General features: G+C 35.8%; 1 protein-coding gene across 1 annotated transcript in view; it reads right to left on the minus strand.

Moving 5' to 3' along the window:
- The window catches only part of LOC149568390 (endo-1,3;1,4-beta-D-glucanase-like), a 105,466-nt gene that overhangs the window by 40,223 nt on the left and 37,388 nt on the right, over positions 1-27,855 (minus strand). The window contains exon 2 of the mRNA XM_089817554.1: positions 27,537-27,558. Coding sequence (XP_089673680.1) covers positions 27,537-27,558 — 22 coding nt within the window. The remainder of the gene's footprint in view (positions 1-27,536; positions 27,559-27,855) is intronic.

Below are 27,855 nucleotides of genomic sequence, written 5' to 3' on the forward strand. Positions count from 1 at the left end.
CTTCATTCTCATGAGATTGTATGGTCTGGGTAGAATGATGTAATTAGTGGGGAGCCTCTCGGGATGGGGGATACAAGATTAGGGTTGGTTACAAAGTTTAGGAAGCTATTGTTGTCGATCCTCTATGGCTGAAAAAATTGTTGTGGGGTAAGTATTTCTCTCTGCATGTCAGTGCCTTTGGATGGCTTACCATCCAAGGTCGAATTTCTGACTTAGGATAAGTATCATTGACTTGGGTCACTGTCCACTATGCAAACAACAAGCCAAGGATGCTAACCACCTACTACTAATGTGCCTCTACACCAAATTTTGCTAGAATCACTTCCTACAAAAACTGAATCTGCAAACACCTAAACCAAGGACTCTAGAAGGTTGGTTCTACATGTGCCCCTCACATATCAGAAATTGTATCTTTGACTATTTATGGAAAACCTCTCCTTCCATAATTGTATAGGAGCTGAGGAAGGAACAAAATAGAAGGGTCTTCCAGAAGGAATCCATGCCTATAGAACAATTGGTTATTAAAATTGAGACTGCTATGATAGAACTTTTTATATTGCAGCAAAGAAGTGATCAAGTAAACACAAAATATTCTCTCTATGGGATGATAAATTGACTGAAATCTTTAGAGGACTCACTATTCTGACACTAATTGGTATCACTGATGTTGAGGATAAATCTAGAGCTCATGCAAACACACACTGGACAGTTCCAAAGGCTAGTTGGGTCAAAGTAAACTTTGATGGGGCTACTCAAGGTAATCCCAAACTGAGTGGCATTGAGGTTGTCATCACAGATGAGTCCAAATTCATTTTAGTAGAGTACAATGAATTCATTGGGAGGGGTAGTAACAACACAACCGAATTAAGAACTTCCATGAAGGGATTAGAGTTTGGATTGTAAATGTGGGCTAGAAGAAGGCGACTGCATGATCATTATAAATAAGATTAGGCAGAATTTTACTACAAATTGGAAGCTGAACAAATGGGTAAAGCAGACTAAGGAGCTTAACAGTTTGATTGAAGACATCAAAATTTGAAGGCAATTTTGTGGTGGATGAACTTGCCAAGAGAGTAATCATAGAGAAGCATGAAGGAAGAACCTAAACTTTTTCATTCTATGGTAGGGGCTCATATGGTATCAAGGAGGGCAAGATGAGTTTCTCCACTTGTGCTCAAGCGACTTCCTCCATTTCAATGTTTGGTTCTCTCTCTTCATAAAAATGACACTTTGATTTTGGAGAGTCTGGACTGGTCGAAGTTAGATTGTGGCATGTGGAAGACTTCACAAGTGGCATGGCATAGTTGAGATGTAGAATTGCTCACCCTTGCCAATGAATATTGATGGGCACAGATCCATGTCCTCCATCATATTGTTTGGATTATCCCTCACCCCATTTCTATTGTTCCCACCATGGCGGGATGTGATGATGGCCTTGATTAGTAGGATTTGGTTAGTAGATATCATAGTTACACCGCCCTGAGGGATAGGGAGATAGGGGGATGAGGGGACGAGGGGGCCTCAATTTGGGGACGATAGGGGTACGACAAGGGGGACGGGAGGGGAGGAGGGGGGTTGTATATACTAGATACTATATGTTTGATACTTAAAATGCTAGTAATGAAAATATGTATAACAAAAGAAGACATAAAGATGTAAAATACTATTTACTAAAATTTAAATACTTGAGTCTTGAACATGAAAGTAGCTCATTGAACAATAAATATTATTTTAAATACTTGAATGAGCAAATGAAAAAGTTCTAACTTCTATTATACAAATATTAAATAATAATAGTCATAGATATCAAAAGTATGAGTATCTCATCATAGAGATGATTACATTGACCAACATGATATGATATTCAATACGCCCAATAGAATATTAAAACATGTTTACTTTAGTTTTTTCTGGTTGATAGGGCACACCCAACCATCCTCTAGAGGGGTCAGGGGACTTAATTCTTGTCCCCTTATCTCCTCAAGGGACTTGTTCCCACCCCCCTATCTCCACAGGGAATGTGGGAACGTCTCCCCGTCCCCAACGAGACGGTGGCCCAATTATGGCAGCACTAGGGATGCGAGAACATCGTCCTCCTGTCTCAATTGCATCCCCATCTCAGGTGTGTTGGAGAAAAAGGGCGGGGAAGCATCCCCGTGTTACTATGGTAGATATGTAGTCCATCTATGAAGGAGTGTTATGGTCCACCTTTATACCTATAATCTGCTTTCAATGACTAATTTAATGGGAGTTGGCCCTCTTTAGCTTTTTAATTGTCCAAACAAAAATCATAGATCATGTGTTACATCCCAAATTTTGCCCTAATTTTTAATTTAATCATAACTGTTGGTTTAACGGATTATTTCTTTTCATGATCATGTGAAATGAGTTAGTTATTTATATATGCGTTGTACCAACTGTTAATGAATTATTACTTTCATGATCATGTGAAATGAGTTATTTATATACGTTGATGAAATGACCGGTAACCTATAACAGTTATTAGATGATTAACAGGTGTTTGATTGGAATTAATGATTAGTATATTTTGTTTTGAATTACTATGGAATTAATGTTTTGGCGAGAGTGTTTTTACATGGATGATTGCAGGAGAAGATTGAAGAGAGGGGAAGCATTGCTAAATGAGATCATGGGAATGGGATATTCATTTGGTTCAATCATCAAGTATGACCTAAGACTTCCTTGGAAAGGATACGAAGACTTGTCCACAGGTTACATTATGGGACCGCATGAGCTATTAAGGATACAATATAATAAAAACATAAAATAATCAAAACTAAAATATAATACATACCTTTAGATATTGTTTATTAATTTTTATCTTATCATTATAATAAACACTTATATTCGAACACATAAATATAAAAATGAAATGGCACCAATAAAATATAATAATATAATCTAATGATGTCACCTCATAAATATACTTATGTGAACGTATATAAGAACATACTATAATAATAAAATAAAAATTATAACTCTTCAACTCCTTATTTCTTTTCCCTCTATATTTCTCTTCCTTTCAAATCAAATTAATGTTTGAGTTCGAATGGTCATCTTGAAACCGATGGAAGCCAAGGAGTCTCGGCTAACCTTTAAAGAAGCCATGAATCGATTTAGGCGCATCATTCCCTCCCTCCTTCCTTCCGCTCCTTTCTTTTATATTTTATATTAAACCGAGCTTAGATGTTCTCAGCCGAACATCTTTTCCAATTTTTCTCAGCCCCGATTTCCTTATTTTCCTAGATACTAAAGTTGACTGAAGTCTAAGAACCAATATCAATTTAGCAGGTGAGCTAGTACCCATCAAGAGTTCCAGCCAGGAAAAGAGCCACATCTTAATCATAGGTTACATGCCTTATTTTTATCATCTTCTTTTCCAAGTATAAGCCCGACTGTAGTTGGCTACTCATTCCAAAGTTGAATGAAATACCATAGAAGTATTTGAAATTCATAATTCAATTACTAAGTAGAATGTCTGATTTCAGTCAGTATTTAACTGAGAATAAAATAAATATGTTTTAAGTTCATAACTCCTCCTATTTTGATTTGAGTATCCATCCATAGCCGGCTATGCATTGTAGACTGAGATCAAAATATAATACTTGTTGTTGATTCCCTACATTACATAGAGATCATTAAAGATCTTCATCAAGTATCCTTGTGATTTACATCATATATGAATTCAAAAGGTAGCTGTAGAAAACCAGATTGATTGTGTGAATCAACATCAATGCCCATGCTATCATAATTTTCCAAACATAACCATAAAATACTTATAAAACCGAGGAATTCCCCAGCAAGATGCCATAGAATTGGTGAAGAGGTGTAAGTAATATCAAAATGCTCATAATCTTACGAACACCAAGGAATTCACTGGCAAAGAAGCCATGGAATGGTGAAGAGGTGTAAATAATTACAGGATGATCATAATCTTTCAAGCACCTAGGATTCACCCAGCATAGAAGCCATAGAATGGTGAAGAGGTTAAATTAACCTGCAAAAGTCAATAATAAAATCAGATATGAATATCTAAATAATGAATAATTAATAGCTCATGCATGTCCCAGTAATGGAATCTGTTGTCAAGTTGAGTGGTGGTGATCGAGTCCATGAACCCAACTGAAATCCTTGGCCAAGGTAGTTTATAGGCATATGTGCCAATCTTGAGATCACTTATTTGTCCGCAGACGTCATTTATATAGGTATAATTCATTGGGCACTCAAACCACCCAGTAGCTCGGATGGCTAGACTGAAGAACATCCCAACCCCAATCTCAAGGCAGGGAGGGTCGTTCTAATAAGTTAGGATGTGTGGGGATAAGTATGGTCCGAGGTTGCGAGGTTAAGCCTATGTCAATGCTTCTCCTCTCACCAATGCCAAATCTTGAACAACTAGATAAAGAACCTTCCATTATTACTATATGTTTCATTTACACTTTTTCATTTTAATCCTTTAGTAGGAATAATTAGGCAGTTTTATATTTCAGAAAGAGTAAATAATTGTCATTTACATTGAATAAGTGTTTATTTCAGTTGATCTAAATTCAGTTAAGAAAGTCGTTACTTATTTTTCAGCTGAATATGTTATCAGTTAGAAATAGTTAAATTGTTAGCAATGTATATATTTATTTCTCATTCTCGTTAAATCAGCTGGACATGAAATACAGTTATTTTATCTTAGTTATATTCGGTTAATAGAAGTCATTGTCATGTGAAATGGAATCAGCTACTTATAAATCAGCTCATTAGGAGTTTTAAATTAGTTATGAAAAATTTGTATGTTACATCATGCCTTAATTTGTATCATGTTAATTATGATTATCAAATATATTGATGAATTGAATTAAGATCACTTGTTAAGTTTAATGAGACATGTTTCATGTAGAGACAAGTTCCTGTGCAGTGACATGTCTCTATCACATTATACATTTAAGCAAAACCGATCTCCAGGTCATGACAAAGATACATAAATTTATCAGATCTAGTCAAGACATAGCAGCGATACCTATCTCAATAGCAATACATTGTCACAATTCATTATTAACACATCATAGTGATATGGTGCCTTCGTATTGATTGATGTCATCAGTGAATATATTGCATTGATATCGATACTCAGATCAAAGAAAATCGATATCATCTTATATCTCATTGTTTTGATATTCTTATTGTTTCAATATTGTAATTTAAAAAAAGAATGTTAAAAGTAGTATCAGATCTATGAATACACCCGCAAAATATAATTAAATATATATTAGCATATAAATCTGGTCAACTATAACATGGTACCAAAGCCAACATAAGAAAGATTCGTATCAAATTGATAAGAGATCATCTAAACTACCTTTAGAGTTGTTTATATATTCTACAATATGGTGAACAACGTCAAAGTTGAGGATTGACTTGAATGAGCATCAAACTTCGTATCCTAGAAATTTAGAATAATGCTTGGCATAAAAGAACATGAGTTAGAGTCACTTGTGGAAAAATAAACTTCTATACCTAATGAAGACAATGAAGAACATCAATGGATGAAAAACAATAACAAAGCCATGAAGATATTGGTGGATGTTGTAAATAATCATATAGTTCCAATTATATCAAAATTAGATACTACATATGACATGTTCACATTCGTAGAGAACATGTATGAGATAAATAATACAAGTAGAGCGCTTGCCTTGAAACAACTACTCCACCATATCAAGATGAACAAGGGGAGAAACTGATTACATCATACTTCATTAGAATAGCAAAGCTAAGAGATCACCTATCCACTATCGACCACACAATTGACAACAAGGAATTAACAATGTTGGCTCTCAACAGACTTCCTATATCCTGGGAAGCCTTCGTGCAAGGAATAAGTGATCGATCTAAACTTCCTAAGTTTGATCATTTGAAAACCGACTACATTCAAGAAGAGACAAGGCTTATTGCTAGAGGAATTGGGTTAAAGTCTCAAAATGAAGATATTGAAGTTCTAAACTCTCATGCTTACAAGAAAGGAAAGAAAGGTAACTTCAAGAGGAAGAAAGGAAACAATTCAAGTGGTAAGCGATCATTCAAGAGAAAGAGGGACCTATTTAAAGTACGATGCTTTAGATGTGACAAATTTAGTCATCTTGCAATGAAGTGTCCAGATAGGCCTAAACCACAAGCTTCCATGGTTGAAGTTAATAGAGTGAGCTCAGATAAGGACTCTAAAAGACTTGTGTTTTATTAAGCCCAATCAAGTCAAGTAACTACCAACCTTAATACTTGGGTCAGAGAAAATGGAGCATCTCGTCACATAACAGAATTCAAAGAACACTTAGATAGCCTTGTAAAAGATTTAGATAAGGAAGTTCCCCTTGGGGTAATTCTAACTATCCTATGAAAGGAAATAGAACTTGCATTGTACATTTAAAAATAGGCATCTCTCTTCAATTGACAAACATCTTATTTGTGTCAGGTATCAAACACAATTTGGGTTTCATTTCAGCCCTTGAAGACAAAGGATATTGAATTACCATCATGGATGGTTAAGTTCTAGCCTGGCCCAAGAATTCAAGCTTCAAGAAAGCTCACACAATAAGGGTTCAACATGGATGCTTCTACAAAGTTTGCACTTCTCCTTCTCAAGCCTTAATTCATGAATCCTCCAATACATGTGATATTTGGCATAGAAGATTAGGGCATCTTCACTTTTGTGCTCTACCCTCAATGGAGAAAATAGTAACAGGTTTACCTAAACTAAAACAAGAACACAAAGGAACTTGCAAAGGGTGTACTTTGGGAAAGAACACCAAAGGCACCTTTCATAGTAGTGAAAATAGATCTAAAGATGTATTAGAACTTGTTCATTCAGATTTATGTGGACCACTAACAGTAACCTCTTTAGGAGGAAATTTGTACTATGTTATTTTTGTCAATGATTATTCTCGAAAAACATGGATATACTTTTTGAAATGTAAAGAGTCTGATAAAGTCCTTATGAGATTTAACAAGTTCAAAGCTCTAGTAGAAAATATGTCAAGTTCAAAAATCAAAATCATAAGATCAAATAATGGGAGGGAATACATCTCTAATAACTTCAAAACTTTCTGTAATAATGTTGGGATTAAGAGGGAGTTTGTTGTTCCTTACAACCCACAACAAAATGGGGTAGCAAACAGGAATAATAGGAAAATTGTAGAAGTAGCCAAAGCCATGCTACACGACCAAAAGCTTAATACCTTTCTCTAGGCTGAAGTTGCTAGTACTACTGTCTATATTCAAAATAGGTGTCCTCACTCCCATTTAGATAAAACAAAAACCTGAAGAAGCATTTCCAAAAGTAAAACTTGACATAAGCCACTTGAGAATCTTTAGTTGTCTCGTTTTCATTCATGTAACCAAAGAAAAGAGATCCAAACTAGAACCCTTCGGGAAAAGGGAAATATTTGTTGGCTACAGTGAAACTTCGAAAGCCTATAGGATTTACATCCTTGGACAAAAATTAATTGAACTAAGCAGATATGTAATCCTCAAAGAAGATGTTGCATTCAAAAGATACAAAGATACTCATGAAATGGATATTGAAGATCAAGAGTCTCCTCAAAATATGGAAGAAGATATTGCTTCTGAGATTTAGAGGGAGACTCTTGGACGCATGGAGAACAATAATCAAAATGAACCCATGGACTCTACTAATGAGCTTGGAAATACTATGGTACATCACAAAAGACCTCTATGGGAAAGAAAAATGATTCAAGAAGCTGAAAATCATGCAACTCCAAAAGGGACTTTCAGATAAAGAAAAAGACCTCATAGATACTCCAGCTATGTCACCCTTATGAGCAAAATTATTAAATTAGAACCTCCTAATGTAGAGGAATCTCTTAAACATCAATTTTGGAAAGATGCTATGACAGAAGAATATCAATCTATTCTTAAGAACGATGTGTGAGACATTGTTCCTAGACCAAAAGATAAATCGATGGTCTCATCAAAATCAAACATACTGCAGACAATAGTATTAAAAAATATAAAGCAAGATTTATTGCCATAGGATTCTCTCAAATAGACGGAATTAAGTATGAAGAATGAATTGCAAGCTTCAAAAGGATGGAAGATTCAGCAAATGGATGTGAAGACTACTTTTCTTAATGACATAATAAAGGAGAATGTATATCTAGAGCAACCTGAAGTATTTGTAATACATGGCCATGGTTCTCATGTTTGCAAATTAAAGAAGGCTCTATATGGTCTTAAACAAGCAACTCGAGCCTAGTTTGAGAGGATAGATGACTGCCTTTCAGGCCTGGGCTTCTCCAAGAATGATGCAGATATGAATCTATACTTCAACGTAATTAATTATGAAATGTCGATTCTCGATCCTAGGGTTAGAAGTATGGCAGCAAGCTGATGGGATTGCTCTAAATCAAGGAAAACACACTATTGACATTTTGAAAAGATTCAGGATGATGGATTGTAAACTAATGGCTACTCCTATGGAAACAAACTCAAATAAGCTTAAAGAAGCAGCAACAGACTCAGAATTGGCAAACTCAACCCTTTATCGACAAATGATTGGATCCTTGATATACTTGGTCAACATTGGACCAAGGATTTGCTATGCAGTGAATGCACTTAGTCAGTTCGTGTGTGAGCCAAGACAATTAAATCTAGTTACAGTAAAACACATTCTGAGATATCTATGAGGCATAATTGGCTATGGTCTAAAATATAATAATACAGATTCTAAATCTACATGGATATACCAATTCGGATTAGGATGGAAGTATAGTTGATTGAAAGAGAACTTCAAGGTGTTGTTTCAGCTTAGGAAGGGCTAAGATATCCTGGTTTAGTAGAAAACGATCTTTAGTTGCACAAAGCTCCACTAAAGCAGAGTATATTGCAGCATCCATGGAAGCTCGAGAAGTTGTATGGCTAAGGAAGCTCGAGAAGTTGTATTCTTGTAGGATTGTTTGGATAATCCATAGACCCTACTATCATTTACTGTGTCAACCAGAGTTGTATAAAGCTTTTAGTGAATCCTATGTTCCATGATAGATAAAAGCATATAGAAATTCCCTACCATTATCTTAGAGACATGGTGGAGAGAAATGTTGTTCAATTAAGATATATTAGTACAGGTGAACAAACTGTAGACATTTTGGACAAGCCCCTCTCCAAAGAAAAGGTTAAATACTTTAGACTCTTAGAGGTAAGCTTGGTATGGTAAAAATCTTATCTGAGTCTCAACAATGTAATTTTTTGTACTAATATATTCTAAAGATATTTAATGTCTAAACTTTTTTTTATTGTCATATGTGTGACTCCATGACTTCATGGGCCCCTGTGAGAGAGATGAGGATTTCTCAATGATGAACACATGTACTTCTACTTGTGATTGTAAGGTGACAACTTTACAATAATTAACCATACTATCATGAGACTCGATATCAGTGGAGATGTTATGATAGTTAATATCTCTTAAGTAATATACAATTATGGTAGATAACATTAGACTCGGTAGCCATAATGAATAATCTTATTGAGCTACTCATGGTGGATATTATCTGACTTAATATCCATGAATATGCCATGAATAAATATTATTTATGGAAGGTACCGTGTGACTTGATGCCAAGGCACATACCATAATGAATCTAGTGAGTTATGGTGAATATCATGTGACTTGATATTTGTGGACATGCCATAATCCCAATATTACGGTGAGGTGCTATCCCTAACTAACACAAGTTTATGATGAATATCATGAGACTCGATATTCATATACTTTAGCTTCTTATATCAAGGTGAGGTGCTATCCTTACAGATTTAACTAAGAAAGGAGCTTTCACATGGAATGAGGAAGCACAACAAGCCTTTAATAAACTTAAGGAAATCATGAGTTCTTGTCCAATCTTAGACATTCTAGACTTCATTGAATCATTTGAATTACAATGTGATGCATCAGGAGAAGGAATAGGAGAAATTCTCATGCAAAGGAAGAGACCAATTGCCTTCAAAAGTCGTAAACTCACAAATTCAAAAAAGCATTATTCTATATATGATAAAGAAATGTTAGCTATCATGCATGCTCTGGCCAAATTTCGACAATATCTAGTCTGCAAAAGATTTATTGTTAAGACAGATCATAACAGGTTGCGATTCTTTTTAAAATGAAAAGATCTCAATGACAGAGAATAGAAGTGGGTATGCAAGATTCAAAACTACAATTTTTATATTGAATATATAAAATGAGTAAATAATGGAGTCATTGATGCACTCTCTCGACGACCACATATCAACAACATTACTAACATCTCACAAGATTGGAAATGGGAAATCTTATCAGAATATGCTAAAGACTCTCAAACAAGAGACATATTAGAAGGCAACCTGCCCAACGAAGACTTCAAAATATGTAATGACATTATTCTTTACATAGGATAGGTATACCTGATCCCTCAATCAAAAATGAAGGAAAGAATTCTTAAAAGAATACCACAACAGTCCACTAACAGGACATCAAGGGTACTTCAAGACATAACATACGAAGGAACATACAAAGGAGACATCGGCTTCATCATCATCAACCAATCCACATGCGAGGGATAGTCCATAGACGTCAACCTCGTACTCTGCCACCTAACACAATCAAATCCTGTGCACACCTGACCACATGTCAAACCGGCAAAGACACCATCACCTATTGAATTAAGATTCTGCCTCAAAGCCACGTAGATAGGGAAACCCGATGGTAATCTGGCATCGGGTCTTAAGTTAATACAAGCCAAGTAAGATCACACACCATCAAATTCATACAAGGGACCCACTATTATGGTACATAATATAGATGGTTTTAATTATCCTAAGCAGTGTTACGAGACTCAGACTCGCCTCTGAATCCGAAAGTCTAAATTGGGCTCGGACTCAGACTCGGCAAGGACTTGAAAAATCAAAAAACTCAAGAAATTCAAATATTTTTAAGGACTCAAAGATTCTTTCATGCATCTTTTAGTCAATTAATATCAAATACACAATAATTGAGAAAAATAGAAGCTACTTATTTTTTTGCATAGATCACATAAGTATAAAATCAAATTTCTGAAGGAAAAGCACTAAACAACATACTATAAAGTTAAACATAGTACCACTATCAAATGTCTACAATATTCATGGATTATTAAATCCATAAAATCAAAAGTACAAAACATATATCAAGATAACAACTAGAGTGTAGAAGACTAAGGCTCATAGTAGCTTATGCCCTCCTACGAATACACCTAAGATAAGCCACGCAAGACTCTAGAGGCATCCTCTCTCCCTATGTCTGAGGCTGAACCTCAAGGGCATCCTCATCCTCATCCTCATCCTCACCCACATAATCCTCATCATTAGACTCATATCCATCATTCCTAGCATTAGGGTACTACACTCGGTCTCCTCATGCTCTAGCCTCCTCGACTACCATCACTACTACCTTTGCCTCCCAATCCACCTGATCAACCCACACATCTTCATCACTGAAGACAGGATCAGCAATCTTTTTGTTTCACTTTGCATGTGGATCAACAGTCTCTAATACAATTGATGATGTATTGGTGCCCTGGATCTGTCTATGGCAAAGGCAAATGTTGTAGTGAACAAAGATAAGATCATTCAATATTCGCACAAACAATGGAGCTTCGTAGAAGCCTCCTCCAAATGCTTCCTTTAACTCCTCTCAATACATAAGTGCAAGCTACAAAGTTGCACAAACAATCAATAATTGATATGGGAGAGCCAATCGATTTGCTAATCTCTATCTCAAAACCCCAATACTCTTCTCTAACTCTTTTCTCTCTATCACAAGCATTAGTAAAGTTGCACAAACAATCAATAATCGATATAGGAAAGCCAACTAGTTTGTTAATTTCTCTCTCAAAACCCAAATACTCTCCTCTTAACTCTTTTCTCTCTATCACAAGCATTAGCAAAGGATGGAATGACCTTTTTAGTCAAATAGATGTTATATAAAGCACAAAAAATTCACTTAACCCTTTTATTTTATTATTTTTTGCACTTTATGAGTCTTGTTGTCAGGAGAGTCCAGAGCTCAGGATTCTACAAGTCAGGAGAGTCCTTGGACTCCGTGAGTCCATGGTGACTCTGCCAGGACTCTGTCGAGTCCAAGTCCAGAGGTCATTTGCCTTGGAAATGTGTACTCTAGCTCAGACTCGCAGAGTCCCGTAACTATGATCCTAAGTATTGAATGTGCATATTAGATGTGTGGAATATAAGGATAGTTAGTGCTATCTATTTATTTATAAAAATAAAGAATATATTGGTGATAACTAATTCCTTATATAGGGAATAATAGAAAAGTGGTAATATGGTGTTGACCTATGGGGTCAGCACCATGAATATTGACTCGAAGCATGGAGCATGTGAGATCTTCGTTGTCCGCCATGGCCGAGAATCAATGTGCCAGAATATTTTGATGTTGTCAACATATGCATATGTAATTGGCCTTGGATAAAGGATGGTCATCTAAGAAGAATCTTAAGGGGTGCACTCCCAGGAAGACGACAAGGTAGCTATGAGCTAGGAAGCCCGATCTAAAGACGTCCTTAAGATTGAGGTTAACTTAGAAGGTAGAAGGATAGAAACGTTATTATTGTGTTTCTAATAAACCTTTATGTGCAGGTAGAACTAAATCAATTAACGCTACTAACCAAGAACATTGTAATTTTTATAGCCCTATTTTAAGATAGAATTTTAATAATAATTAGATAATAAAATGTTATAAAATAAATAATGATACTAAAGTTATATTAAAACTAATACTAAAATATAAAACTAGGAAATTATTATTATTAATCTATATTATTAATGAAATAATATTTAGTGTGATATTTTAAATAATTAAAAAATAATAAAATTTCAAAGAATAAATAAAGAAATAAAATTAAATACAAGAGACAATATTGTAGGAAGTATGTTAACTTTCTAAATGGAATTTAATAATAAACACAAATAAGTAAATAAATAATATAACATAGAATAATATAAATTAACTAAATCTAATGAAAAGTCAAGAGATGTTTAACAAATAGACATGACTCCTTAAAATTAAGATATAAAAAGGAGGAGAGTTTATTTTAGAAAGGAGGAAAAAGAAGAGGAGAAGAGAGGAAAATGGAAGATGAAAGTAATATGAAGAAATTAAGGAAGTGACCTTCTGAGAAGGTATCAATGATATTGAAAGGATGCGAACCTTTGTAAGGGTCATAATTATGAATAGTTGTGACTCTTCAAAAATATTTTGATTATAAAGTATTGGGACTTTTCCAAAGGATTTTAGTTATTAAGTGTTGTGACTTTTCAAAAGGATTATAACTATGAAGTGTTGGGACTTTTCTAAGGATTTGCATTATGAAAGGTTGTGACTCTTGGAAAAGAAAAAACAAAAAAGTATATTTTGTCATTTCCTTATAATTAGAAAATAAAGAATTTTGGAAAATAAATATAGAGTTGAGATAATCTAGAAGGAATAATTCATTGAATGCTCGACTAAGGATAGAGTCACGTGGACCAAGAAAAGAAGGTAAGAAAGGTATGTTTATGGATTATATTTGTTTATGTTTATGAATTTATTTATATTAATGAATCATATTTGTGGATAATATTGTATTAGCTAATGGGGTTAACACCATGGAGATTAATGAGACTCGAAGCATGGATCATGTGAGATATTAAGATCTTCGTTGTCTGTCATGGCCGAAAATCAATGTAGCGAAATATTTTGATGATGTCAACACATGCATATGCAATTAGCCTTGGATAGAGGATGCCCGTCCAAGAAGAATCTAAAGGGGTGTGCTCCCAGAAAGACGACAAGGTAGCTATGAGCTAGGAAGCCCGATCTGGAGACGTCCTTAAGATTGGGTTTAAATTAGAGGATCGAATAATATAGTTAGTTTGTTATTGTTGTGATTCTAACCATTATTTTGCAAGTATTACTTATCCCAAACTCACCCTAATAGTGGGGACATTACATCTTCCTACACATAATTGGGGGTCAAGTTCTCTGGCCCTCACTTCAGCATGAGACCAACACTTCAACCTCGTACCAACAAGGGTTATGGCTCTTTGGCCCTTATTGAGAGATAGTGTTTCAGACATCACTTCGAGGACATCATGTCCATGCTGACTCTTATAGACACTTTGATTAGACCGATTGTGCTCCATAGGCCTTTTGTTGGGGGTCTTTAGTGGAGTCAAACTAGGCTTTTGCAAAGCGGGTCCAAACTCTTTTCCATCGGTGTATCATCAAATGAAGACAGTATACTTCATACAGTATTGTCCTTGCTAAGTTTAGGGTCCATCCTTTCAGACTTTATACTATCTTCAATATGGTTTGGTTCTTAAATTGCCTAAGGTGTTTCGTAAACTCTTCTGAGGGGTGTCATAGATACTCATATCTTGCCTATTGCTCCTTGGAGGCTATTGCACGTTCTGATTCCACTAGGCAATCTCACTGTTTGTTTGCTCAAGCCTTCGCTCTTCTAGGTTCAGTCGGGATTAATATCAATCGCCTTCCCCCTTTCGAGTATTCCTTGGACAATCCCTCTCATTTGTTGTCACCCCAACAAGAGATGAAAATGCATATAAGGATGGACACTTACAAACACTGTATTCTAACTACTTGGGTAAGTCCCCCCACAGGGGGGATTCCCTCGACGATGGCATTCTATGCAGAGTACTTTGTCAAGTTACAAGACGTGATCGTTGTTCACCCCTCGTACCTATGTCACGGTTAGTCAAATGAGCTCCATATCTCTCTTGGTTCATTCAGAGTGGACTCACATTGGCTCTACATTCAAATCAACCACCATTTGGTGAGGGATGATAGAATCTACCAACTTTGTGGCATGGGGGAAGCTAAGATAGAGACAGATGTCATTTTTTGCTACCCCATCTAATATGAGATTAGAGGAAGATTCTACTACTTGTTCAGGGAGACTCAGTCTCTCCCATCCCTTTTTGGATATATGGATCAAAGGTGCCTTCCGCTCTATCTTCAAGAGACATGGAGGATCTAGGATCTCACCCTGCAATGGTTGTTCTCTTTTGAGAATGCACCTTGATCAGCTCATTACCTCATTATTTATGGTAGTTCCTCCCACACGGGGTACCAAGCGACTCCTTGATCCCCTTTTGGGTCTTCCAAGGATGTGACAACTCATACATCCTTTACTCAACAACAGCCTTCTTCCAACACTTCCTGGGGTTCTCAGAGACAGCATGGGATTTCTTGTCCTAAGGCCTATCCATCACTTTTGTACTTTTTCCTAGTTACTCGGAGAAACTACCCAGGTTGTTTGGTTTGGTGGCCTTTTCTTGCTCTTTCTCTAGTTGTTATGTTTTATCGTTCCCCATGCACAATTTGATACTCCTATTGTTTCTTTTGTTTTTCCTACTTTGTTTCAGTAGTCCCTCGGATCCTCTTGGTCTCTAGTTGGACATTAATAAATTGGTCTTATCTTATCTACCAAAAACTTAGAAAACCAGAAGTGAAACTTCTATAGAGACCAACCCTTGCAAATGAACAAGCATCATATAATGATTGTCAAAAATGATGCAAAGCTTCAACCTTGGAAAACTTAGGAGGAAGAAAACACTCAACTAAGTCCACTTCAAGAGGCTCATGCATCTTAACGGTAGACAGTTCTAAACATTTCATCCCAACACTGAAACTCATTGCTTAATGCACAATAACATGTGTGAGTGTGACAAGAAACTTTCTAACATCCTCTAGCAGACTTTACCCTTTCTACAATAACTCCATGGAACCGACCATACTCTCCCATTTGTATTTGAATCCCATCGACATGTTTGTCAAATCCTACATGCAACCATAGACATGAAAAATCAAGAATAAGACCACCCACAAAGTCTTAACCTGATTCCTAATACAAATCACAAACTTATGTGCATGACTTGGAATTTTGTTACGGCAAACATTTGCCTAAACCACTTGACACAGACACTTGAAAAACCACGACAACTATTTTTCAAAACAAATAACAATCCAACCTCGGAAAGGACTCCAAGCTCGGCCACAATAATAGCTCTATGAGCATTTACTTCCTTTTCCATATAAGTCATGATGAACCCATGAAGATGTTCACCTAGAACATCAAATTTCCTCATGCGACTACATATTTAAACAAACAAAATATATAAATTGTGAAACTCATTATTCTACCCTACTCTACTATTTACAATTCTAGAGATTTGATTCCAAAGAATCAAGTGATTCCCATGAGGAATATTGATGACTCTCAAAACAGCTTCAATGGAGAGTCCATACCAAATGAATCAATGAATGTCTTTCTCTAGTTAGAGATTACGATTTCAACCCAATAGAGAAAGAGCAAAATGCATGAAATTATCCTCAAAAACCAATAGGAAATCACGATACAGGAAACCCAACGAAAAGCATGAAAAAAATCAAAAAAACTTGTCTTGCTATTCTTACTATCCTTTGATCACTTCTCTTCCAAAAATCTACCTTTTTACATAGTTTTCTCTTCTCATTCCAGGGAATGAAACGTCACTGCCTGCCAAGAAAGCAAGACCGTTTCATAATCATGAAGGAATTGGCATAAAGCCAAATTCTTTCACCAACTTGACAGTTTGTGAAACATTCCTGAGGTTATCAGTTACTTAGGCAGTTCTATTATTCTACGCACATGCAAATACTAAGAAATAAACTGACTTACCAACAATATATCTAAACTGTCCTAGCCAATAGTAGCATGTTGTGATGGTTAAGTTGTTGAGTTGTTATCCTTGCCATCAAGGTTCAAATCTCATGGGGATGAGGTCCCCCATTTGTGACCTCACTAGTTCATAGCTCTAGGTCAAAAGCGTTTACCCCTCTTTAAAATAAAAATAAAAAATCTAAACTGTCCTAAGCAGCTACAATTAGAGAGCTTATAGGAACGCTCTACTAATTATGCCACCACACCATAAGACTTATTAAAACATAGCAATTTAATCCTATGAACAATAGAACTAAGGCATGTCTTTAAGTTCCTTCATATTTGTTGCATCCTCATGTAGCATCATCTTCAAGGTGTCTTCCTGTAGCACCTTTCTAATTGTTTGTTTTATTTTTGTTTCTTCGTATGGCACATTTCTGATGGTTTGTTCCTATCACATTATCTTCATGGCCTGCTCCTGCAGCAAAAAACAAGGAATCTTTTTTGCACTCTATTCCAAGAATAATGTATGGTACATTACCTGCAATGGGTGTCCATGAGGTAATCCAATCACTCTTGATTTTCCTTGATAAACTTAAAACTCCTACTCCTCTAACAATTTAGACTTGACAAAACATCAGAAGGTCTAATTTCTATCACATAGCAAAAGTCACCTCGACACCAACACTAGGTTCTTACATTTTGACATCCATTCACTTTCTCAAAACACGTGGTTCAGTTTGCATGGCACAAGAACTTTGTGCATGGAATTGTGTAGGCTATGTAAAAGCTTGGGCAAGGCTTGGACCATGCTCTATAAAACACTGTAAGGGAAACTTGTGCACAAGTTGAGCTCAAGTAGTATTGCCACAAGGTCCCATAAGATTCGCACAATGTCAAACAAGGTTGTGCCTTTAAGAATAAGGGTGTGCACGACTTTTGAGACTACCCAACAGACGAAAACATGCATATGCAACATAAGGTAAATACAGAGCACACACTGTTGAACCCTTGGTATTTGGTCTTTGATTGTTAATATCATCAGATTTCCACTATCAATTCGCAATGTATCAAGATTTCTGGAAATTTTAATTGTGGCAGATATTTTAACATCAATGTTTCGGATCACACACAGTGATCCATCATCAGGATGAGAGAAAATGCAAGCTCTCAACCTTTGATTGTTGTCATTTATGACAATAAGTCATTCATGTGATCTCTCAGTTAGTTAGTACACAAAATGCAAGTCTAATGGTCTTATGATATGGCTAACATCATTACTTATCTTATTCAATGTCTTCCTAGATTGGCCGAAACAAATTTAAGTTATTTGATTAAGTGTTTTGTGATTAACACTTAAAGTTCAAAAAGGATGAGAAAATGGCTATAGGCCCTTAATCAAAGAGTTTTGATCGAATGTAGTTTGCATAGATCAAACAAACAGTTAGACCTTGATCATTATACCAATTTGGAGAGTTTTTTACGTCTTCTGAAATGGGTCTGTATAAGTTTCTGCTAAACATGTGTATGGACAGATAAAAATGCAGTCAACCAAAACTGGTACAGTTGGTTGAAACTGTTTTTGGCAGTTCTAACTGATTCTGGTCGAATGGCATTATGGGGGTTGAAACCATCTTGAAAATTGCAACCACCATACTTTATAAGAAGCGGAATGATTGTACTTCAAGGAGGAACAGATGGATTTTTCCAAGAGCTGCATGATTTGTATGGTAGACCAGACAGATTGCAGGAGTCTATATAACAGCAAAGGAGAGGCTAAAGGTTGTTGATTCAAGTTTGTTATTCATGATTTGTTTTTTATTGCAGAAATTTATCATAAGTTCAAGAAGGTCTATTTACCACTTTATAAGTGATTTGAATCAGCATTCAATCAGATTCTTTTATGGAAAACAAATACTTGTTTGAATACTTAATGTCTTGAAGGGAACAGGGAGTTTATTGTTTCAAGAAGGTTGATAATTTGAAAGGCATTAACTCAAGTCATTCTTATTGCATTCAAATCTGTTGTTTTAAGTCTGATTATACATTTTATAATCTGATATATTTATTGTAAGAAGGCTTGCATCACTTGGTGTAATTTGTTGATGTAAACAGAATCAGTAGGAGAGAGAAGAAGAGAAGTATATCTTGCTTTATGTTTTCAACTCGGAGTTGAATTCTTGATTCATGATTTGTATTGTAATAAAGATGATCCTCTGATTTTGCATCTCATTTCTTTAGTTTGGAAGTTGGTGCTTCAAGTTGTAAGTGATTGGTGGTCCTTGAAATTGGTGTTTCTAAGACAGAGTGTTAGTGCTTCTTGGAGTTGTAGCTCTAAAAGATTTGCCCAAGAGGCCAATAGAGTTTCAGATTCAAAGTAGTTTTTTACCCTAAGGGTTTTCCACTATAAATATTGTGTACTTTGTTCTTTTTAATTCTCTTGTTCATATTTCATAACTATATGTTATAATTGTTAAAGTTTATAAATAACAAGTTATAAGAAACCATTGAATCCCCCCACCCTGCAGTGGTGTTTGTATTCCAACATACATAACACACATCCCTGCAAATTAATTTTACACACAAAAAAATATCACACAGAATAAACACTCTGCAAAAAAATACCAAAGAAAATACAATTTATTTTTGTGTAGTGCATGATTCTACCAACCCCAAGGATGTCCTTGCAGGAAAGCCTTTCCAAATTTTCCCTTATTTAGAAGTTGATGGTATTAAATGCCATAGCTTACTGTATTTAAAGACCATATACTTGCCTAAGAAGGCATCAATGCTAACTGAGAGAGCCACAATTCTCCTTATGCTTGACATGTAATTAGTTCCAATCATGCACACTCAAACATTGCATTTCTTGGTCCTTCGAATCAATATCTTGGTCAAAGTATGTGACTCTATAGAGCAGACTAATAGTTTTTTCCTCATTGTTGATACAATTGTCTTTGCAAGTAATATTCTACCTATGGTGGCGTTGATGTGAGGTTTGTTCCACTACAACATGCAGAATCAAATACCTAACATTTCAAGGTGAAACATCACATATTCAACTCTCTTGATATAAGGTCATCTCTTATGCTAACCTTGCAAAGTAAAATCATGAAAAATGACTTCAAGATTCCTTCTTAATTGTGGACTTCACTTAGTGAAGTAATTTGATTTTTTGGTTATCATAAAAGGTCTTACGCTATTTCATCCAATAGATATGAACTCTTGTATTTCTAAAGATTTTGCTTCACAATGTGCAATGAAAATAAATTTTCAACTTCAACTCCAACTTAGACTTATAAATTCTATTTCTACTTCTACTTCTAAGTACAAATGCAAGGAATCATGGATGATTTGGACTCTACTAGATGTAATCTCACAAGCAGCTCCACCCACCTTTCTCACTTAGACTAAAACTCTACCCTCCCACTAGGACTTAGGCTTTGAAAATACCTCAAAAGGACATCAAAACACTCACACAAACCCCAAACAAACATTACTTCCCAGCAAGCCAAATTTGCTCAAACTCACCTCGGACTTAGGGACTTGAGAATGTTGCCAACTAAAACCACCTAAGACAACAACTCCTACTTGCTAAAGCAAAAGGAGGGGGTCTCCATTTGCAATGGGGCAATGGTGTGAAAACCCCACAAGAAGTGGATTGGGACTAATTTGTAAAAATGAACCCTTATACATACATGGATTTATATAGAGATTTTATATCATCAAGTAATCAATACCTATATTTCTAAATCCTTTGATTGAGTTTCCTTTTAAAGAATAAAAGGACTTTCCACTTGCGTACTACCCCTCATCTAAGTCCTCTACTGAACTTCAGTTTCAAATCGCTTTGATCCTGTTAATTTTGGCTTCCTTCCATTTCCAACTTCCAATTACATACTCCAATCAAAACCATTCGCTTGCCTTTTCTTTCCACTTGATCTTTTATGGTTTGTATCTCTTCTCACAAGACATGTTTTGTTCACCTGCTTGGCTGTTGTGTTTGGGGTTCTAGTCCTTCCTATGTATTTTGCTTCATAGTTTTGGTCAAAAAGTGTATACTAATCAATCATATATTTGCAAAGTGTAAGAGTCCCCAAAAGAATTTATAATTCAAATGGATTAAGGATTAGCTAGGAGTGTATCTCCAATGTTGTTAAATATTAGCACATTATTATGTCGTTACTTTAATGGTCAATACATTCGTGAATTTATAAATTTTGTACATTCGTGAATTCTTTATAATGATCTCTTTGATCAACTTGTTAATACATCGAATATTTTACTAATTACTTTTCTTAAGGTATCAGAGAGAATTCTTCTTTGGAGAAATTTATAATTTCTTTATTAAAATTTTAACTTAAATTTTTGAAAATCTTTTATGGGATTTGTATGCAAAAAACTTTGAAACCCGACTAGGGTTTTCATAGCTATTCCTCAACAAATCACTTTATTTTTGGTCATCGTTTTTATTGGGCATTTTTTGTAGATCCTCATTTTTCAAGCATTTTTTTGCTTGAGTCTACAACTTTCAATCCTTCTCTATCAAAGTTTATTTCGTATGAATCTAGACACGGCAGCTGTGATCAAATTTTGGCTTGTTTCTAGGCCTTTCAACATTTTTTGTGGTTGTTTTTGCAGTCACCCATGCCGTTATTTGCAAGTAATGCGATTTATGTGCATGTTTTTCGCAGCAATCTAATAAAAACAGCTATTTTTGTAGTCCTTTGCTCTCATGTGATTCTCAGCCATAATTTTTGCTCCTTCAACCTTCTGTCTGTAATCATTAGCAATATTTTCAAAGAAATCTGCAATTTTTTGAAGTCTTTTCCATATGGCTAGGGTTTCCTTCAAAACTCTCAGATTCATTGTTGGTTTGAAAAACTAATTGTAGACTCTTGTAGGGTTTTTCAGGAGTTCAATTGGGTTCGTCTCACATTTTTTCTGTGTACATTTTTGTGCCTACAGATTTGACTTTGGACTTTTGTTTCTTTCTAGGTTTTTTGCAAGATTTTTGGGTTGTTTTTGGATTTTTTGGGGTCAACCGAATTTTTTTCTCAAAATCTGTGTCAGTCATACTTCATCATTTTTTTGATGTACTTGCATTTCCCTCTATTTTCTACATTGGTCTTCATAGTTTTGAATCCATTTTATTGCCTTTTTTATAGTTTTCGTTTTTCGTGCATTGGGAAACATGCAAGATGGCATTGTTGACTAACTTTATGTTGGAAGGCAATCAAAGATTCAACAACAAGAATTATAACACTTGGAAGCAATGAATGCTGACAATCTTCAAAAATAGTCAACTTGAGACAATTGTTTTGGGCATAGGGACTCATCCTAAAACAATACAAGAAGATATAAACAGGTTTGGTGATCAGAATCGAAAAGTTGTCATGCTTCTCAAGCTCTCTGTCACAAATGATTGGCCGCCCCAGATTCCTACTGGGAAGTCTGCAACCAACATCTAGCAGCAATTAAAGGAGTAGCCGCATGGGACATTTGACAAAAATCGAGCATTCTTCCTAACGAACTAGTTGTTCTCCATCGGGATGGATGAATGCATGTCCTTACAAAGCATCTCACAAAGATTAAAGACATTTGGGATTAGTCAAAGCTGTTGGTCGAAAGATGGAGGAAGAAGCTATGGTACTCATCACCTCAAAGACTCTACCAAAATCTTATGAGCACTTTATAGAAACTCAACATTACTTTTACTAATGTTGATCTAAAATTTCCGGAGATATGTACCAAACTTTGCAGCAGGAAAGTTGAAAACAATTGTTTGGTAGCAATGCCACCTCATCCTCCTCAGAGCATGCCTTTCCAGCAAAATCCTTTCTTAAGGAAAAAGGCGAATCTCAGCACTCTCGGCCATCTCAATAGAAGGGCTCAAATCAATCATAGGATGCTTCATAGAAGAAGAAGGTGTAGTGTAATTACCATAGTTACACCACCCTGGGGAACAGGGGGATGGCTTAACGAGGGGACAAGTTTCTGAGACGAGGGGACAAAGGGGCCTTAATTTGGGGACTAGGGGAACGGCAAGGGAATGGGAGGGGATTGCATATACTATACATATGGCACTTAAAATGCTAGTTACAAAAAGATGTATTGCAATATAAGATATAAAGATGTAAAAGAGTAAATACTTGAACATTGCATTGAACTGGAACATCGAACATTGAACATAAATAGTCAAATCAGCAAATAGTTTACACCGAGACATTCCCCATCCTCGGCAAAGGTGGCAGAATTTGGTGGCACCGCTAGGGACGGGGAACGGAGTCCCCAGGTCCCCAATGTGTCCAAGTCTCTAGGATGTAGGCCAAAAAGAGGGGGGACGCATCCCCGTGTTACTATGATTATTACTATCACAAATATGGCCATTTGCTCAAAGATTGTTGCAATCGGTTGGCTTTTGAACAGCGGAAGCACGAAGGGTCTCAGCCTAAAGCCAATGTTGTTGAGCACACTGAGCAGAAAAAGTTTTTCTTTTATGCCTTTGTGGCTAAAAGACTTGTAGACCATGTGAAATCACATTCTTGGTATATAGATTCTGGTGCATCTCAACATTTCACTCACAGGCATAATTGGTTTACGAATTTTCCTCCCTTTATAGATTTGGTTATATTTGGAGGAGGTGAAGAGTATATTGTTGTTGACAAGGGCAATGTACAGATACAATTTGGTGGGAGGAATCTCATTTTCCTCAATGTATACAATGTTCCTAGCATGGAACTTAACCTACTCTCAGTGAGTCAAATCATGTGGCATTCTCCTCAACTTGATGCGATATTTAGTTCACACAAGTCCTCGATTGTTGATTATGCAACACACACTACTGTTGCTGTTGGTATTGAGGATCATAGTCTATATAGACTTGTGGAAACTGGTGATTCTCTTGAGCATGCATTCACAGCAAAATCAGCTTCTATCAGTAGTCTCTAGCATCAACAATATGGTCACTTGAACATTCACCACCTTGCTTAGCTTGTTCTAAATGATTTAGTAATTGGCCTACCTGAAATTCAAACTCAAAACCAATGAGTTTGTAGAGCTTGTCAAGCTGGAAAGCAACACAAAATGTTGTTCAACAATGGTGACTCATGGAGAGCCTCTAAGGAACTACATTTGGTCCATGTTGACATATGTGGTCCAATGAATAATCCTTATGTTACTTGGTGCAGGTATTTCTCACTTCTTGTTGATGATTTTAGTAGAAAAATGTAGGTGAACTTTCTTAAACAAAAATCGAAGATTTTTATTGTAATTTAGAAATTTAAGGCCTTAGTAGAAAAAGAGTTTGGTTGTTCTATTATATCTCTTGGGTCTGATAATGGAGGGGAATTTGGTTCTATAGCTTTCTCCACTTTATGTGATACACATGACATAAAGCGTCAGTTAACCACACCATACACCCCTCAACAAAACGGCGTTATAGAGTGTTGTAACCACACCATTACAGAAATGGACAGGTATGTGATGGAGCGTGGAAATGCTCCTAAGAAATATTGGCCAAAAGCAATGTTTATGCGGTCTATCTTCTTAATAGGTCTCCCACACATATTGTTAAGGAGAAGACTCCAGAGGAAGCCTAGATTGGTTGCAAACCTAGGATTAGTCATCTGAAAGTTTTAGGCTCTTTAGCATATGTTTGGATTCTAAATGCCCAACGCTCCAAGTTGAATTCCAAAAGTCAGAAGCTCGTGTTTATAGGTTACAATGACAACCATAAGGCTTACCGACACTAATCATCTTATCTTCAAACGTGATGGTCTTTGATGAAGAACAGGGACCATTTCTCTCTTCCTCATCTTAACAAAATTCTGAGGATCAACCTTGAAGGCCTCTCATTTGGGTGTTTGCCTTCTATTAGGTCAGGATCTAAATCTGATGATACATTACCTGACTTTCCTCTGGATGATGTTAATATTCCACCTATTGCAGATCTTTTTCCACCTCCAATTATTCCTCCTCCTAATGTTGGCACATCTACTCTCCTGCCTAAATGGTGGGCTAAGACTATCAGTGATCTTCATCCTAATGAGCTCATTGAGGGCAAATCTTCTAGAAATAAGGGCAAGCAGCCAAATACAATTAACGTTGCTCTCATGGCCAACCTTCACAATATTTATCAGCCTCAGACATTTGAAGAGGCCAAAGGAATTCCAAAGTGGGAATAAGCTATGGATGTGGAATACCAGAGTCTTATGAAGAATCACCTAGATTCTCTCTGATATTTTCCAAGGAAGAAACCCATTAGTTGCAATTGAGTCTATAAGGTCAAGTAGCATGTAGATGGTACCTTAGATGAATACAAGACTAGATTAGTTGCTCGAGGGTTCACACAACGGGAGGGCATTGATTATGAGGATACTTTTGCTCCTACTGTCAAGATGACTAAAATTCATCTTCTTCTCACCATTTCAACTCAATTTGGATGGATAGTCTATCAGATAGATGTTAAGAGTGTCTTCACCATTGTTGAGTTGCAGGAAGAAGTCTACATTACACGGCCTCTTGGTTTCAAGGTTGTTGACAAAGTGTACCAAGTATGTAGACTCAAGAAAGCACTCTATGGACTTAAACAGGCCCCTCGAGCATGGTACATCAAAATTGATCAGTAATTGGTTGCTCATGGTTTTCAGCATTGCCACTTTGACAATAATTTGTATATCAAATGCAATGGTGATGATATTCTCTTTCTTGTTGTCTATGGAGATGACTTGATTGACAATTCAAAATATTTGATTGCAAAAATCAAACAAGATATGTACAAGGATTTTGATATGACAAAGTTGGGGCTTCTCCATTATTATTTAGGTGTTGAGGTTTGGCAAACTAATGGTAGTATCTTTATTTGTCAGTCTATGTATGTCACGAACTTGCTTGACAGCTTTCATATGCAGGATTGTAAACCTGCTTCCACATCTATGCAAAAAGGACTAAAGTTGTCAACCAAGTCTGATTCTCCTCTTGTTGATGAGACTGTTTATAGGCAACTAGTAGGCAGTCTCATCTACCTCACTACCACTAGCCCTGATCTAAATTTTGCAGTGAGCTATATTTCACGCTTCATGACATCCCCCAAGATTGATCATTGATAGCAGCAAAGTGTGTGTGAAGGGCACCTCTGATTATGAACTTCTTTACAATATAAATCATGATTCCAGACTTGGTAGATTCACAAATTCAGATTGGGAAGGTTCACTTGATGATAAGTCATCAATTTTTGGATGTGTTCAAATTCGGGATCTAGTGCAGTCACCTAGACTAGTAAGAAGCAGCATACAGTCTCACTCTCCTCTACAGAAGCAAAGTATCGAGGAGCTGTTAAGGCAGCTTGTAGGGCAGTTTGGCTTTGACGGATACTTGCGCATATGCATTTATCTCAAGTAGGCCCAACTCTCTTGCTCTTTGATAATCAGGGCTACTCAAACTTGCCAAGAACTCGATCTTTCATCAAAGAACCAAACACATGGACGTTCGTTGTCATTACATTTGGTAGTTGGTTGAAGACAAGACTGTTCACTTGCAGTATGTTCCAACAAAAGATCAGACTATAGATATTTTCACCAAGCCTCTTGGTCCAAATAAGTTTGTTCAATTCAAAGGACAGCTTGGTGTTCTGAACAAATTGATCACATTTAGGGAGATTATTAGCATATTATTATGTTATTACTTTAATGGTCAATTAAGTATAATATCTAATTATTTGTAGATAAGATCGTCTTTACGATCTTCTTAAGTTTCTTATTAGAAACTTTCTTTTCTATATTCTTTATAATGATCTCTTCGATCATTTGTTAATACATCAAATATTTTACCAATTACCTAGCATAATATTAAATGGTTGAGAGGTGAATTCAGCCATCTCTATATTAAGGAATGGTTAGGAGGGTAACTCTAGCAGTCTTCTAAAATTGCAAGGTGAATCTAGCCATCTCTATTGAGTATCGTATTAGTGGTGGATTAATGGGCATTTTCTAAAGCTATTCCTATCACTCTACTACTTTTACCATTTTTCATTTGGAAATTGAAATCTCCATTCTAGTTAGTTGCAAAACAGTTAATTGAAATGCTTATTGAATAAGCCCCAATTTCAGCAAAGGTTTCTGCTATCAATGAATTATATGAATACATTTCTCATTGTTTTGCTTATGGATTTACATGCATAATTCTTTGGTCTATATTGGTGGATTGAATTGGATTGTTTGCCCCATTCACTCCTTGCTATTTGTGACCCATTCAACGTTTATGATTTATGAAATATTATCATGACAAACTTCTTATCCTTAAGAATATCTTTCTGACTATTCAACATTTTAATTGCTTCTTTTTTGTGACACAGATTGAATCTTACCTCATGGAAACACATTCCTTGTATACAAGGCATTCCCTATTGTCAAAGCTGCCAGTACAAGTTCTATGTTACTTAACCTATGTGCAGAAGTTGCAACAACTTAAGACTCTCCAATCCGTTGAAAAAGATTATCTAAAAATTTTGTTGGTAAAGGACCACAGAGATCAATGCATTCATATTGTAAATTAATCTCCATAGTAGCTTCCCTGCTCATTTTTTTTCTTTAATTTTTGTTAAGGAAAAACCAAAGTAATAAGCAGAACAGTGAAAAGCTTGTATTAATCTAATACAGCTCCCAACTGAAACCTAAATGGTGTGCTTCTTAGCATTTCATCCAACATTTGCATGGATTATGAAGTTTATTATAGATTATATATAGAACTGTATAAAATTGGATCACAATGGTCATCAGAGTTTACCTAAAATTTGGAGCCTCGTATCCTGCATCAGAGCATCCAAACAAAAACAATTCAGGACTCTTAGCCTAGAGAGTAACAGATATTTCAAATAAAACCATGAATGCATACATTGTGTTTCTTCACTATTCATGAGATGGTTTTAGAGATGTTTAGAATAACAGATTGAATATCTCTGTATACAACTATCAACAGATATTAACTGATCATAATGTAACGGATGTAAATGTGCTATGCAAGCAAAATAAGGAATATCTATTGTTAGCAGTGGAATATGCATTCATTGGTATAATCTAACATTTTAAAATCTATAAAAAAATAA

The sequence above is a fragment of the Cupressus sempervirens genome, chromosome 3, assembly GCF_028749045.1.
Source record: "Cupressus sempervirens isolate cs-2001-9-10 chromosome 3, ASM2874904v1, whole genome shotgun sequence".
In the NCBI taxonomy this organism is placed as follows: domain Eukaryota; kingdom Viridiplantae; phylum Streptophyta; class Pinopsida; order Cupressales; family Cupressaceae; genus Cupressus; species Cupressus sempervirens.